Genomic DNA, 15,602 nt, shown 5'->3' with positions numbered 1-15,602 from the left:
CATTCATTGTAAAAGTTTCCTTGTATAGTCACCAATGGTTATTTTACACAGATCTCGAATTGGAATAACCCAACAGAAACGCAACAGAAGCTGGTAATTTTTCATTTCCGTGTGTTCCACTTTTCAAACAGTACAGCTTTTTATTTTTGACCCCCAGGATTTTTGAAATAGAAATCGATTCCCCGTTGAGTCCCTCCTTTAGGATTTCCTTGGCCGAAGTCCTAAATGGATAAACACATTTTTTTATTGCCTGGCGCAAACAAGATGAAAGGAAGAAAATGTACATTTACCTTTCCCCCTTTTTGATGACGACTCCATTCCGGTGCGACTACAACAGGATTGGGATAGTTATCTCCGAGGCGGATCTTAGCTGCTGAAAGTGCTCCAGAACTCAGCATCCAAGGTGAGTGAATTTTCGATCCAGGTATTTCTCTCAATTCGGGCACCCACATACGGATGTAGTTACCCTCTAAATCATAGTCCATACTTTGTTTGATCATGTTGAATTTTCGGTTCTCCCTCGGGTCGTTCCCAATTCCTGCGTAGCAAAAACGATCAAAATTATCTCAAGATATTCTCCGTAAAATTCCGTGTTAAGTACCTGCTACGTAGTTCCAATTTCCATAATTACTGCAAACGTCGTGATCTAAAAGCAACGATTCAAACCACTCCGCACCTAAACGCCAATCTAGAAGTAAATCCTTGACTAGAAACGAAGCCACATTCTGCCGTCCTCGATTAGACATCCAGCCGGTTGCCAACAGTTCACGCATGTTTGCATCTACAAACGGTACTCCTGTTTTTCCCACTATAGGAGATTAAGATAAAAGCTTAATTTTAGTTTCTTTAATTAAATATAGCAACAAGTAGATTCTAAAAATCGCACTTTGCCATGCTTTAAAGAGTTCCATGTCCTTCTTCCACTGTTGACGTCTGCCTTTCATTCCATTGGGGTAAAATATCCTGTCGCCATATTTCATTGAAACGAATTTGAAATAGTCTCGCCAAAGTAGCTCGAAACGAACCCAATAAGTCGATTGGTTCTTAGTTCTTTGCAGCTCGTACTTTTCAAGTTCCCAGTGAATTCTTCTTGGACTAAGGCATCCATGAGCTAGCCAAGGACTGAACTTGGTTGAGTAGTCTGATCCAATGAGTCCATTTCTTGTTTCTTTGTATTGTGCCACAGCATTTGTTTCCCAAAGGTAAGATTTTAGTCTGAGTAATGCAGCAGTTTCACCTCCATTGAAAGGGAAAGCTGATGATGAATTTGGGATTGGTTTAGTAGAATTTAGTGCTTCAATTGTGGGGAGGTTCCCCCAAGGAATTTCATGTGCAAAAGTAGGAACTGGCTTCATCTTGTCTGGCATTGAAATTTCTGGACGGATTCTCAACTTCTCTTCAACATCTTTTCGAAATCCTGTGTATGAGTCAGGAACATGATTAATTTGAAATGGCAAATCTCCTTTGTGGTACAAAGTGGATCCCCAACAATTGATGTAGCTTGCTTTGATCTCTTGACATATTTTCTGAAGACATTTTTCAACATCTGTTTCTTCTTTTGTTACTTCTGTCTGTAAAATAAGGGTTACTTTAAGTCCAGTAAGACTTTTGAAAATCTTGAGTAAAGCCTCTTCTGGTTTGCTATGAACAATCATCAAGTTGCTTCCACGTTTTACAAGGGTTTTGCGAAAGTCTTCAACAGTCTCCAAAAGAAACTGTGTTCTGAAAATTCCAGTCTTTGGAAATTTGTAATGATGTGTTCCTTCAAAGTGACGTGGATCAAAGCAGTACAAAGGTAAAACGAAGTCTGCACTTTTATGAGCCAGTGCTAATACCTTTCGAAAAGAGAATATATGCAAGCGTCACACTTCAAATCGTAAAGAACTGTAAAATTGTTTAAGTTGTTTGAAAGTTGTTACTCACCTCATTATCGTGGTATCTTAGATCATTTCGGAACAGACAAATTGCTACTCTATTCGACATTTTTAGAATTCTGATCATGTAATAATTTTCTAGTACTTACTATACTTACATAACATTTTTTGAATGACATGTTTTTGTCGTCTGTAGTCTGTAGTCTGCATGGTAGTTTCTACAATAAGTTGCCAGATTTTCATTTCCTTTTTCAGGCAGGTATCGGTGTCGTCGCTCGTCGGTATCCATCCCTTTTCCCTAGAACACAACTCAGACTCAGAACTCAGACAACAACAAAACTTAAAACAGGGGTATGCATGCTTAAAATCTGCTTTAAACGAGAAGCAATACATTTATAAATAAAAGTAAGATATTCCTAATTCAAGAATGATCAGCAATTCATACTTTAAACCGATAAGGTAAGAGACTAAGAGTAGGTTTATTTTAAATCACACTTAAATGATAGTGCGCAACTGAATTATCTTATATAAACATTTTGTGGTGTATATCAAGGTTGATGAAAGAAAGGCATGTTCCTCAGCGATGACGTTGGTACAAAGAAAAATGACATGGCCTTGGACATGCATGTCGTGCATACTGCAAATGCAATATCATCGTGGCACAGCGTTTATATCTATTCTGTATGATAAGAAGCCATTGCTTTTTCCCAAGTAAACAAGGCGTTCGTTATTTATAAATGTGAAACGTCACCCATAGTTTGCAAATGTCTATGATAAGCGACGCTATCCAACGAACAAACCATTACCAGCAGCGCCACGTCGCGTATATAAACTTTTTTCCTCGATGAACTACCGAACAACGTTGCTCACTGGCCTCACTGCTTGGACACACAAATTTGAAATTTGTGACATATCTGTTTGCTGCCAAACACCGTTTCGACCGACCGACACAGTTGTAAGTTTATTTACATATTTCTCTGTTAGGCCTTACATCAGAGTGATTTTCAAAATTTTACTTTATCTCAGCAGTTTAAGTTTTCACCTAGCAACAATTACCTGCTAGCCGCTTATTCAGATTGTTTTACTCATATATATATATATTTTTTATGATTTGATCATCAAACACTGTTAAATCAATAATAATTAATCTATTGGCGAAAACCTCTTGGCTTTCTGCTTTATTTGCAGATTCAATATGGATTTAGCCAAAAACCTGAAGAGGTTTTTTATTAACACCTTCATCGTCCTGTGCGTCATCCTGTTCATTCCAGGGCTCCCACCTTACAGTAAATTGGAGCCTTTCTCGCCTACTCCACCTTTAGCATTTGAAGGAGCGCTTGATCCGAAAGACTATTCCCTTGCCAAAGCCGAAAAATTATTTGAAGGAGAAATTGTGGGACCAGAAGGTCTGGAAGTATCGCCCATTGATCCAAATGTTTTTTATGCCACTCTTCATGGAGGATCAATTATAAAGATATTTGGAAACGGCACGCAAATGAAAACAGTTGCTAAGTTGGGTCATAAATGTTCCGGGAGTTGGGATGTAAACAACTGCGGACGTCCTCTAGGGATTCGTTTCGATAGAGATGGTTATCTCATCGTTGCAGATTCTTATTTGGGCATTTACAAAGTTGACTGTGAGTCTTCCGGTACGTAATTAACTAAGACCCATATTTTTCTATCAATGATTTAAATAAATATTCTTCTGTGTCGTGGTACAAACAGGACAAGTTTCAAATCTTGTGCACAAACATGCAGTGATAGATGGTAAAGTGGCAAGGATTTTTAATGGAGTGGCCCCTGCTAAGGATGGAAGGATTTACTATACTGTGACTAGTATAAACTATCCTTTCGACGAAGCTTTGGGCGAAATGCTTGGAGCTCCCTCTGGTCGCTTAGTTGTTTATAACCCGGACACAAAAGAAAATAAAGTTCTGCAGGAGAACATCCACTTCGCAAATGGTATACTGCTGTCTCCGGAAGAAGATTATGTGATCTTTGCAGAAACTTTTCGATTCAGACTGCACAAGTATTTCATTAGGGGTCCTAAAACAGGTATTTTGTATTTTTAGACTTGTTAAGAGAAAGGCAATAATGTTTCTGTCGTTACCCAAGGAACTACTGAGATATTTTTAGATGGTCTTCCCGGAACCCCAGATAATCTTAATTTGAGTCCTGAAGGGAATATTTTGATCGCACTAGTTAGTGTTCGTCTTCCCGGTGAATTTGACCCCCTGGAGTTATTATTTAATCATCCATGGTTGAGAAAACTCGCGATACGAATAATGCATCTTGCGAAATTCCCGTTTGATGTGGTATCAAAATTCTACGATTTTCCGCTTTTTCGGCAGATTGGATCTCATGTAATATTATATTGATTCTCTCAATTGTTATTTTTTTTTAGTTTGTTTCAGACGAAAACAATTTAGGCTATTCTATTTTTAGGTCATGAGTTTAAACCTATTGGTGCCTGTTTTACCCCCGTACTCAATTATCGTTGAAGCAGATTGGGAGGGGAAGATTGTAAATTCTTGGCATTCCAATTCTGCAGATCAGCGTTTATTTAGTGACGCCAAGATTGTCGTGAGTATTCTGTTGACTAGAAATGTGTTACATCCCTAAATAAATATCTTTTCTATTTTCTTTTTAGAATGGTTACATGTACCTAGGATCTCCTTTTAACGATTTCCTTGCTCGAATCAAGATGCCAAGTTCGACTCAAATAACTAAACATTTGAAAATGTGAACTTGGTTCCGTTGCCAGATTTTCTTTCCCCCATCACAAATATTCGCAGCAAACAAACGACTATGCCAGAAATGTTTTCATTAAGCCGAGATTTCTTTTGTTAAGTTATGTAACCCATTTGTTGGTGACTTGGTGTTTTATTTTATTTTTCTCCGATCTCTTTCTTTAAAAACTGTCAACTTCGTTGCTGTCAATTGAAAATTTGAAATGTAAACTGCAGTTCAGAATCTTGCTACGAGATGGCTGTTGTTATTTTAATATACCGGTTTAAACTTCTATTTAATAGGGCGAGCAAGGACCTGTTGATCGAACCGAATCTAAGGGTTCTCAAAACTGCTCATCCATTGAGGCATTGAGGGAGATTCCTCGTATTGATGGGAAGGAACTATAGGGAAGTGCTAATAATTGTACCATATTAAAGAAATCTAGGTAAAATATTTCAGTTAAAAAATTACGATTGTCTATTCAACTTTCAAGTGATCGATTATTTCCAACATTATTTATCATTCCTAAATGTTTTCGTTTGAGAAACGTTAACATTTTCTAGATGTTAGTTATGTTACAATAGTAAGTAAGATAGAATGTGAGGCTAATGAGAATTCATTGCATCGTTTCCAGATTGAACATGGGTTTAGCCAAACATCTTATAAGAGTGTTTGTTGACACAACGGTCTTTCTTGCTGTCATCCTATTCATTCCGGGGCTTCCTCCCTACCATAACTTGGAACCTTTCACTGCTACTCCACCTTTAGCATTTGAGGGGGCACTTGATCCAAAAGACTATGCTCTAACCAAAGCCGAAAAGTTATTTGAAGGTGAAATTGTGGGACCAGAATGTTTTGAAGTGTCACCCATTGAACCAGACACCTTCTACACCACTCTTCAAGGAGGTGCAATTGTGAAAATATTTGATAATGGAAAAAAAATGAAACCTGTTGCAAAGTTTGGTGAAAAATGTGATGGAAATTGGGATGGAAAGAATTGTGGAAGACCTTTAGGCATACGTTTTGATAATAATGGTCATCTAATTGCAGCAGATTCTTATTTGGGTATCTTCAAAGTTGACTTTCAATCAGGTAATTTATCAATAAAGTGAAGTTCAATAAAAGGAAATAAAAACTTTTCATTAAAATAGGACAAGTTTCCAACCTTGTTGACAAAGATACAGTCATAGATGGGAAAGTGGCCAAAACCTTCAACAGTGTGGCACCTGCTCAAGATGGAAAGATCTATTATACTGTGTCAAGTACCAATTATAATCTTGATGAATCTGTTGGTGAAATGCTTGGTGCCCCGTCTGGACGTCTTATGGTCTTCAATCCGGAAACGAAAGAAAACAAAGTTCTTCTAGAAAATATCCACTTCACAAACGGTATACTGCTCTCCCCAGATGAAGACTACATAGTTTTTGCAGAGTGCTTGCGATTCAGAATGCACAAGTATTTCATTAGCGGGCCTAAAGCAGGTAAATTAAATTCAAAATTAATTGAGCGTTTAGACTTAATAAAGTTCCTTTATTTTTTTTTTTTCAGGAATAACGGAAATATTTTTGGATGGAATTCCTGGTTCACCGGATAATCTCAATTTAAGTCCAGAAGGAAACATTTTCGTCGCCCTAGTCACTGTGCGAATCCCTGGCGAATTTAACCCACTTGAGTTTATGTATACCCAGCCATTGCTCAGAAAGCTTGCGGTGCGCCTCTTGCATATTTTGAAGTTTCCATTTGACTTCGCTTCGAATTATGTTGATGCTCCAGTTCTTCGCTTAATCTCATCTTACGTAAGAGTCAAATTTTTTAAATAACAGAAACCCCAACTACAATTTTCCTTTTTGTGTCAGGTAATGAATTTTGAAACTATGTTGCCGGTCTTGCCGCCTTACTCAATCATCATTGAAGTGGATTGGAACGGGAAAATTCTCAATTCGTGGCATTCCAACTCTAAGGACGTGCGTTTCTTCAGTGATGCAAAGATTATCGTGAGTATTTCAATAATCAGTGTTTGTCTAACCGTTAATAATCATCTTGCCTTTTTTATTTGTATTCTAGAATGGCTACATGTATTTAGGATCCCCCTACAATGACTACATTGGTCGAATTAAGCTGCCAGGTTCTATTCATTTTGTTAAGCAGCCAGTTCTCTCACTCGGCTAAAATAAATTGCAAGCAGCCAGCTGGCAAATCCTAACCTGTACTCATCCAGGTCTCAAGGGGTAGTAATCGATAGATTTACATTGGATTTTTTCTGAAACTATTGCGGGCTTTAAAGTAATCAGGGGCTTTAAAAATATGAAGTAAAAAGAATGAAAAACAAATGTTGTGGTTTCTCTTCGTACTTCGGTAATCTTCCCAGTGTGTATCATAATAATTTGATAATGTTACAACGAGATTACAGAGATGTTTGCAGTTAGAGAAACTATATTCAATAATCCTTAAAATCTTGAAATGGTGAATTTTTTTTCCTTCCGTAATGTCGACTCGCTCCGACATTAGTGAACACGAGCGTGAAACAGTTATCAAACAACGGTCGTCATGGTAATTCTATACTAAGGTGACTACTCTTTTTCTCCTTTATTTTGTTTTCTTTTTTAACCTGTCCTATCAAATTATCATTAAATAAAATGGATGTTGTTTGAAGCTATGTACAGAAAGTGCGCATCCACAGGCAAGCCTTTCAAAAGTGATGCTGGTCGCAGTCAGCCTCTTCGTGCTGGAACTTCACGCGGATTTCACCATCAGCAGGGGGCTGTTGCTGCACTGACTGCTCCCGCCTTCGTCCTTGTCTTGCGAGTCAGACGATCCGTCAAATGGCCATCCGTTCCCCGGGACAGTTTCCCTACGCAGAAAATGGAGTCAGGTAATTACCGCAAAAATAAACGGGAAGTGAAAAATGTGGGTCGTCGGAAGGGCGACAGTTACCTGTAACGGTGTAGATACAGATTGTACTGATAATCGAGATTGGTCGATTTGGGCCTTAATCGGTTGACGGCCGTTAGTTTCACGGCAGCGGCTGCCATGCTCTCCTCGTGCAGTTGAAGGCGCTGGCACTGACGAGCCACGCAAACGGCCAAAATGGCCACGATTAGGATCAATCCAGCTACTAGGGCCACGCACACCAGCACTACCGTCAGTAGCGCCGTACCGTCCGCCATCCCATCTAGTTAAGAAATGTTGATTTTGTTGTAGGATAAAATGAACTCATTTTCTTTTTCTTTTGACAGCACGAAAGAGAAAGAAAAACGTGTTTCACAAAGAAAGTACCAAGAGAAAGAAAAATAGTCCCTAGTCATTTGTACAAACAAAACTCACGATTCACGGTTCTTTTTTTTGTTGTTGTCTCACAGTCATGCAATAGGTGAGTTTAAATGAAAAACGAGTCGAAGAAGAATTACCCCCAGCAACAACAAAAAAACGGAAAGAAGAGTCAACAAAAGAGATACTTGTCCGGACGTGAGCAAAACATTAAGAGGGGAAAATGTAAGAGCTAAAAGAAAAAACTAAGCGGGACTAAGCCTAGTCATCACGGTTTATATTTCATGAAAGGAGAACCCCCCTTTCCCATGGGCGAGTCTACTTGTTCAATAATAATAGGTATTATGTGACAGAGCACATATATGATATACCTCGACTCTCGTCGCTATTGCGTTGTTGGCCCGTCGACGATCCACCGGTTGGTATGGTCGAAGTGCGAGACCCGTCACCGCACACTGGGCAGCATTGACCCTGTGTTTTGTTTAACGTTAATGTTGACTTAGTTACTCTAGGCAAACCAAATTTTTGGTGGGGGGAGTCGTCAAAGATCAACACTGGACGACTTACGGGAACGAAGATGGCGTTGTGACAAGGGAGCGGACAGGCCATCTCTGTGCAGGTCGGCCCTCCTGGATGGCAGACGCAGTGGGTGCAGTCATCCATCTGCCAACGATCTCCATAGTTGTAGAAGGTGAGGTTGCTACCGCCTGCCAGGCACTTGCCGTTGCTGCTGCTGCTGACTGAAAACGATGACGTCATGACCGGTTGGCGCGTCGCTCCGCCATTCTGCGAGGGCGAGGTGCTGCTGCTGCTAACACCTGGCCGGCAATGACAAGTAGGGCATCCTCGTCCATCATGGACCAAGCCCAGCGCGCATTTCTTGTGGCACGGCTGGATGGATTTGCAGCGTTGACACTTGCATATCGGGCAGCCACGCTCGTCCGTCTGGAACCCGTGAGCGCACATCCTCTTGCACGGAACCCTCGGGCAATTGATGGCCTCGTTGGCCCCGGCCGTGACGAAATCTCCGTCGGCTTCTTGCCCGTCCACTCCTTCAGCCCGGTCTATCACCTTCGTTTGAATGGTCACCTGCAAGTCGCGGAAATCCTCGTCGGGAACCTTGCGGCACTCGCACAACTCTCGCCCGCTGGAATCCACTGCCCGCCCGTAGAGACACTGCAGGTGGCAGTCATCTATCACACACACACACACACAAAGTCACACACTTTGATTTTCTGCCAATACAATTCCAATGGAAAGAAAGAAGAAAACAACTTACCATCGCAGACTGGGCAGCACTCTCCTGGAACTTTGCGCGGCTGGAGGCACGGAGTACGGCAGAAAGAGGCTTGGCACTTGGACTGGCCATCGCGGCAAATGCAAGTTGTGCAATCATCTTCCATCCAAGTCTCGTTTAGCGACATTTTCCTACCGGACGGACTTACGCAGCCTTGATAAGGTACACAACAAATCAATTAAAACTCAACTAAACAAATAATGTATACGGCCTTGTTGTACTTTATCAACCAAATATCTTATCACATATTTGGGTCGTCCCCCCCCCCCCCCCCACCTTTATTGCGTGCCAACGCCGCCGTTTGTTTTCTACTGTGCACCGTAGAAATTTGTTAAGTTTGGCTGATTATAACACGAGATAGACATTTGTCACGCAAGTGTCAAGTCACTGCAAGTCCCCGAACAAGCGAAAGAGAAAACTACTCCAAAGTTTGTCTTTTATCCGTCAAGGCTCTTGACAACTAACTATTGCGCAGTTTCAAAAAGAAAATGTTGAAATAGTTTAAAGTAACAACTGTCGGCGAAGGTTCACTGGAGATAGATTGATTAGAGAATGCATGGGGTCTGATGGTCCCGCTATTTTTTCTTTTTTAACTTTTCAACTGTTGTTTGTCTTATTGACTGGTTTTCAGACGAATTCCTTGACAGCGGTTCAGACGTACACATGACAAAAAAAGGAACTAGTCAATTTGATGGATAGAAAAGTTCTTTTTTTGTTACAACGAGCTCCGGTACTTTTTGACTTTTAAAAGTCAGTGACCGCTGGCGTGACGGACGATAGCCCACGTACGTAAAAATATCTCTCTCTCTCTCTCTCCTGTGTACACGCTCTCTTTCTTTCCTTCCCGTGTTTGCCCAACGGCCCAAAATAACACCAGTATATATATATAAAACGCAATAATCAACAACTGCATTTTTCGTGATAGTCCACGTATATCCAAAAAAGAAGAATTTTTTTCCAATTCCCTCCATTTTTGGTCGTCAATTCTAATCATTTCTTTACAACACGGAAGCTGATCGTCCAGCAACTTTGTCTTTTCTGGCCGAGTGAAAGCGACTTTTTCGGGAAAAAGCCAAGGCTATTCGTCAGTTTAACTTTGAAATGATCTCATGTTGTTGTTGTGGTGGGGAAATGATTAATTAAACAGCGGTTGTGGGGAGTGCGTAGCGTTTTGCGGTGAGAAAAATAGACAAAAAGGAAAATAAAAGAGTGACGGAATGGCGTGGCAGCCGCAACTGGAATGGGCGGAGACGTTAAGGATATAAATGATGGACCGCGATGACAGGCTTAATGATGGCTGTGGCTACATTATTGTTTCACAAGTTTTATTTAAAAAGTCTCCCCAGAGCTCTAAAAGAAAAAGAAAAAGAAAATGAATTGTCTTACCAAAGCAGACCGGACAGCATGCGCCGGGAAGTGTCACGATGACTCCGCATTGGCCGAGATCGCGACAGAAGGAAACGCGGACGCAAAACGTTAGTCCCGAACTGCATTTACATTGTTGGCAGCCATCCAGCGATGGCCAGGAAGATCCGTCTTCATAGGTCACACCGTCTACTGTGCAGGATTGGTGTTGTTGTTGTTGTTGTGGTGGTGGCGGTTGCTGCTGCTGCGCCCGGCAACAGGCAAGACCTATCGACCGTTAGAGAAAGAGAGAGAGATGAGACGAGATTAAGGATCCATTGTTGTGGTAATGGCAGCGTTCAGACGCCAAGGGGTTATCAAGGACAACCTCCTCCCCCAAAAATAAAAAAAAAAACTACCGTGAGAAATTTCAAAGTAAAAAACGAAAAACAAAAACACGCTGCTGGCACAAAGATTTTAAAATAAAGCCCCTTCTATAGTCCCGAAAATGTTTTTATTTATTATATTTCGGAATTCCGCGAGCCAAACAGCTCGTTAATTCAACGCCGGGCCGCCGTATTCGTCGTGTGCGCAGATTCACGCACGAACTCACACTTATACACAAGACGGACACGTACAACTGCGAAGTCTAGATGCAGGAATGTTATGACTTTTTGTCTTTTGCTCCGACTCGATTATGCGTGAAATGCGATCACGAAAGAGGAGGTAGCCCGACGACTTTAGCAAAAGAAAATTCACGCTTGTCTGTCCGATGGCTAATCTCTTTCGGGTTGCCTGCCGCTGCTGCTGCTGCTGCAGACGACACATTGTTTCCTTGATTGTTTCTTTGCCCCAGCCAAACCATTTGGCAGACGATTGCCCCAGTCAAAACATCAACACAAGAGTAGAGAGAGAGACTCACGGTAAAAAAGTTACAACTATAGAAGAGATGTAGAACAGGGTAACACACGTCCCGATTTTGTGTTGTTTTAGCCTAGCTCCATTGTTTCCCGTGAATTTTTTTTTCTTTCTTCACGTTCGTGCACTTTGTTCCTTTTTCTCGCCAACGAAACTTTCGTTTGGAAATTGTTTTAATTATTTATTTATTCCTCTTGTGTTGTTTTTTTTCCTTTCTAGGGTTCAATTAAAAAAATAAACCCAAACGAAGGCGTCCGAGTAACAACAACAACCGAGAGGCGCCATGAGAAGGAGAGAAAAAAAAGTGCGCCGTGACTATAAACTGACCTTGAACCAACTGCGCCAAGGTTCTGGCAATATATACAAAGCGCGTGCAATTGCTGGTAGAGAGAGAAAAGTGTTTGGGGGTACTACAATAATTCACGTTTTTACGATCATCTTTTTTTCTTTTTCTTTTTTAGCAAAAGGTACGAAAAAGGGAACGTCAAACGTCATCAATCCCGAGAGAGAAAACAACCAGCCAGTCTCTCTTTCATAACTCTCACTGGGCTTTTCTGGTATTAGCCTTTTGAATATGAGAGTCCACCCCGTGATCGTTAGACGAGATAGATCGTAGACATTTGAACGCTGGTCCGTGGCGCCACTCGAGCTGTCCCGAGCCGCTCTGCGCCTTATTATTCTCCCATATTTAGAAAATATCACGCTCGTTCCTCGTAGAGAGAGAGAGAGAGAGAGGAAGGCTGCCAAGATGCAATGAATTTTTCATCGCGTCGTCTACTACTACTACTACACTACTACTATACTACTACTGGTTGTGTGTATCGTCTAATAATCTACTGCAGCCATCTCCCAAGGCCGGAATCCGGGCGTGAGTGTGTGTGTTATAGTGTGGCCTATCAGCAATCCATTTTCGATGTTCGCTTGTGTACACGAAATGGTTTTCGAGTCAACACTTCCCTTCTCTTCCGCGAACTGATCCTTGAGCAATCAATCACTTTTTTCCTCTCTCCCACCCGAACTAATAATTTCCCAACTTGACACGTGTGTGTGTGTGTGTCTGTGTGTTGTAGAAATGATTTAGTTCACATTTTCACAGATAAGAAAACGTGATAACTGGGGCGGACTGGTCGCACAAAACGATGACCCAGATGGCGCCCGATTGTTTCAAGTTTGAGAGAAGGGAAATTTGGTTTTGAAAAGAAAATAAAAAACCGACTGACCGTATAGAAAATCAAGAAAAAAAGGAAACAACAAACAAGTGATCCAATCGATGTCAGACGAGAGAAAACATCATCTCTCTCCGTGTTGCCCATAGGGGCTTAGTCGAGAAAATTCCAAATATTGACAGTTTGTTTATATGATACAATATTTGATTTGATTATCTCTAAAAAAGGATCTTGGGAAGAAATTTCTGGTTATTGAAAGACTGGAGTTTCCCCTGGGGTTTGTACCAAGAATTTTAGAAAAAAGAAAACAAAAATTTGATCCTTTTTTTCTTCGTAGAGAGAGAGAGAGAAAAAAGGGGGTTGCGAGACGGAAAGGGCAATGCACTTTCTACAGGGTGTCTGGCTCTAAATTTAGCGAAAGAAGGGGGGGTCTCCAAAAGCGATTCCATAATTCTTTCATCGCTTTTTGGAAAGAAAATAAAAAGGTTTTGTTCAGCAGCAGCAGCAGTTGGCGGCGGCCGGGCTGCTGCTACGTTTGCTGTCGTCCCTATTTTCTTGTGTGTGTGTGTGTTTAATGGAGCGGCGCGGCAAACCTAATTGATCCCCGGGACTGCTGGACACACAAAGTTTCTCTTTTTTTTTTTCCTCGTGAGTAGATTACGACTGTCTCGATATTTTCGCAACGAGCCAGAAAGTTTTTTCCCCCCTCACCTCGCATGGAGACTCTACGGCGGCGACGGGCTCCACTCCAAGACGCCGGCGCCTGTTGCTGGCCTGGCTCTATTGGGCAGCATTTGCATACATCCGTCACGAACTGGCCGACCCCAATATTCCCCGCCATGGCCGTATGGCATCAATCGATCCATGGCAAGTATATTTTAAGAACCTCTTTTCTTTCTTTCTCTCTCTCTCTTTCTCTCTTGTGCCGAGTTCGTTGGGTTTGCGCAATATCCTAGTCGGGAAAAATCTGTTTGCCCATTACCATAAAGTCTATTACAATATTCCAAATAGAAATCGACGGTATAACAAGTGTGTGTGGGGGGTGGGGGATAACAAAAGAAGAGATGATACATTCAGACGTCTCGCAGTCTCTTACCTGCCAGCAGGACGAGGATGGCCAGCGTTGAGCCGTACCTTTTCATGTTGTCGGTTTGGCAATCAGTTGGCAATTGTTGGATGTTGTTTGTTGTGTCGTGTGGCTCCTGACGCCGACTGGTTGTTTGCGTGGAGGGAGTTCAAAAAGAAATCGTCGTGTGGGCGACTGACTCTTGTATTACTCGTCTGCGCTTTTATGTATTATTGCGAAATGAAGAAGAAGAAGAAGTTTTACTCTTTCAGAGTTGCCGCTCACGCACACACCTGTGTGACACACGACCCCCCAATGTGTGAAAACGCTTTTGTTTTTTCTCTCTCCAAAAAGTTGTTTTTCTATTTTTCCCCCCACACTTTTGTTGTTGTCCACTTTTCTGAGTCTCTCGCTCAACTCCAAGCAGCCAAAAAGCGACCGTGCACTGCGCAGCACTGACGAAGCAGCTTTTCGGTCATTTTTATTTTTCTTGTATTTTCCACGCGTGAGTGTTTATAGCGAAAAATAAGTTGAGAGAAATCAAGAGTCGAAACTTCAAGTCATCGTTGGTCAATTATTTAAGAGAAAATTCCACGACGGCAACCGAAAACCAAAACCCGTCCACCTTTTTTATTTCGCCCGTCAAAGAAAATCCTGTCCGGCCCGTCTTATTTCATTAAAAGGGGAGTCTCTCTCCAAGGTTGTCTGTGTCGTTTTTTCTTCCGGCTTCAAAGAAAGGTTTTTCTCTTTTTGTTTAAAAAATCGTCGCAAAATAAAACACACACGACTCTTTAAGCACGAGCCGCGTCACACACACACGCACTTTGAATGTTAAATCTCTTCCTTATAATAGAATCTCTTTTCTCTCTTGAGAAATGCGCGCAAGTTTAGAGCGTGAACCGTCCGCGGCTGGCGACTCGGCCCGACTGCCTTGCCCATGGCGCCCGCAACTTGTTTTTTTTTTCTTTTCTTTTTTTGAAATAAAAAAGACGCGAACGCGGGGAGGAGAGCAAAAGAGGGAGGAGGCGTGAGCCGCGCGCTGGTACCGCCACCGCCATCGTCGAGACTCTTTGACTTTTTCTCTTCTCCCAAAAAATTAAGACTCTCTCTCTCTCTCTCTCTCTAGCTCTTTTGCCCGATGGCTTATAACTTGCTGATGCTGTTGCTCTACCTTGTGCGCGTTGCGGTATAGGAAAATGAACGAAATTCGGGAGAGGAAAAAAGAAAGAAAAACAAATTCTTTTTTGGTTGGGCGCCAGCGACCGCTTCTTATCAGTTTGTAAATCTTGTGTGCTGTAGTATACTCTATGAGTGTGTGTGTATATAGCAGTGTAGTGTGTGTGTGTGTGTGTGTACTTTACGCAACCTTCAATTTGATCAATCGATCATCGCAAACACATGGTCTGCTTGTTCTTACCCCGGTGTATTTTTCCAGTCTCTCTTTTTCTCCGTCCGGGAAAAAGACACACACGCACGAAACAAAGCAAACAGAAAACTCACGAAACGTGTATAGCCGTGCTGTGTATGTCAGACTGTTGCGCCCGTTGAATCAAACTACTCCCCGGGAGGAGGAGGAGGAGGACTGGTTGCATATTGCCCAACGGCTATATTTAGCAGTTTGCGCATATGTGATGATAACGGACCCCCCGAAAAACGAGGGTGCACGGCATCGGGACGCGGCGATGGGCTGCCAGAAAAACAACGTCAGCGGATGTTGTTGCATGTTGTTGCTCCGGCTGATGATGCACATGGAAATGAAGGCAAAGGAGAAAAACAAAACAAAAAGTCCCAAAATTTTATTTTATTGGAAAATACCGGCGCTTTTTATTTGCCATTACGGGGAAATAAAATGTCCGTGATTTATGAACGACTTTTCAGACAGAAATTATTTTTTGGCCAAGAAAGAGAGAGAGAAAGCCCTGGCCAATAAGAAAAAAAGA

General features: G+C 41.8%; 4 protein-coding genes and 1 long non-coding RNA gene across 5 annotated transcripts; 3 read left to right on the top strand and 2 right to left on the bottom strand.

Moving 5' to 3' along the window:
* Window positions 1-2: 2 nt before the first annotated feature.
* Window positions 3-2,106, bottom strand: LOC124342679 (cryptochrome DASH-like). The gene is made up of 5 exons (XM_046795777.1): window positions 1,924-2,106; window positions 887-1,835; window positions 602-808; window positions 291-538; window positions 3-221 (listed from the first exon to the last, which is right to left on the bottom strand). Exons 1-5 carry the CDS (start codon window positions 1,999-2,001, stop codon window positions 141-143), a joined length of 1,563 nt encoding a protein of 520 aa, XP_046651733.1. The 5' UTR covers window positions 2,002-2,106; the 3' UTR covers window positions 3-140.
* A 341-nt stretch (window positions 2,107-2,447) lies between these two features.
* On the top strand, window positions 2,448-4,858 carry LOC124342727 (adipocyte plasma membrane-associated protein-like). The gene is made up of 6 exons (XM_046795860.1): window positions 2,448-2,829; window positions 3,063-3,523; window positions 3,600-3,929; window positions 3,990-4,237; window positions 4,320-4,457; window positions 4,525-4,858. The coding sequence occupies exons 2-6, from the start codon at window positions 3,070-3,072 to the stop codon at window positions 4,618-4,620; spliced, it is 1,266 nt and encodes a 421-aa protein (XP_046651816.1). The 5' UTR covers window positions 2,448-2,829; window positions 3,063-3,069; the 3' UTR covers window positions 4,621-4,858.
* Window positions 4,859-4,895: 37 nt separating this feature from the next.
* On the top strand, window positions 4,896-7,031 carry LOC124342725 (adipocyte plasma membrane-associated protein-like). The gene is made up of 6 exons (XM_046795854.1): window positions 4,896-5,049; window positions 5,239-5,696; window positions 5,756-6,085; window positions 6,153-6,400; window positions 6,461-6,598; window positions 6,669-7,031. Exons 2-6 carry the CDS (start codon window positions 5,246-5,248, stop codon window positions 6,771-6,773), a joined length of 1,272 nt encoding a protein of 423 aa, XP_046651810.1. The 5' UTR covers window positions 4,896-5,049; window positions 5,239-5,245; the 3' UTR covers window positions 6,774-7,031.
* LOC124342685 (cysteine-rich motor neuron 1 protein-like) lies at window positions 6,937-14,602 on the bottom strand. Its single transcript, XM_046795787.1, has 7 exons — window positions 13,693-14,602; window positions 10,555-10,800; window positions 9,151-9,321; window positions 8,439-9,064; window positions 8,243-8,342; window positions 7,539-7,776; window positions 6,937-7,455 (listed from the first exon to the last, which is right to left on the bottom strand). Exons 1-7 carry the CDS (start codon window positions 13,736-13,738, stop codon window positions 7,338-7,340), a joined length of 1,545 nt encoding a protein of 514 aa, XP_046651743.1. The 5' UTR covers window positions 13,739-14,602; the 3' UTR covers window positions 6,937-7,337.
* Window positions 7,392-8,109, top strand: LOC124343020. Its single transcript, XR_006919104.1, has 2 exons — window positions 7,392-7,476; window positions 7,964-8,109. It is a non-coding gene; the product is annotated as an uncharacterized LOC124343020 (long non-coding RNA).
* Window positions 14,603-15,602: the final 1,000 nt, after the last annotated feature.

Source organism: Daphnia pulicaria, chromosome 6, assembly GCF_021234035.1.
Source record: "Daphnia pulicaria isolate SC F1-1A chromosome 6, SC_F0-13Bv2, whole genome shotgun sequence".
Taxonomy (NCBI): domain Eukaryota; kingdom Metazoa; phylum Arthropoda; class Branchiopoda; order Diplostraca; family Daphniidae; genus Daphnia; species Daphnia pulicaria.
Note: the sequence above shows the minus strand (reverse complement) of the source record. Positions and strands in the feature narration are given on the sequence as shown.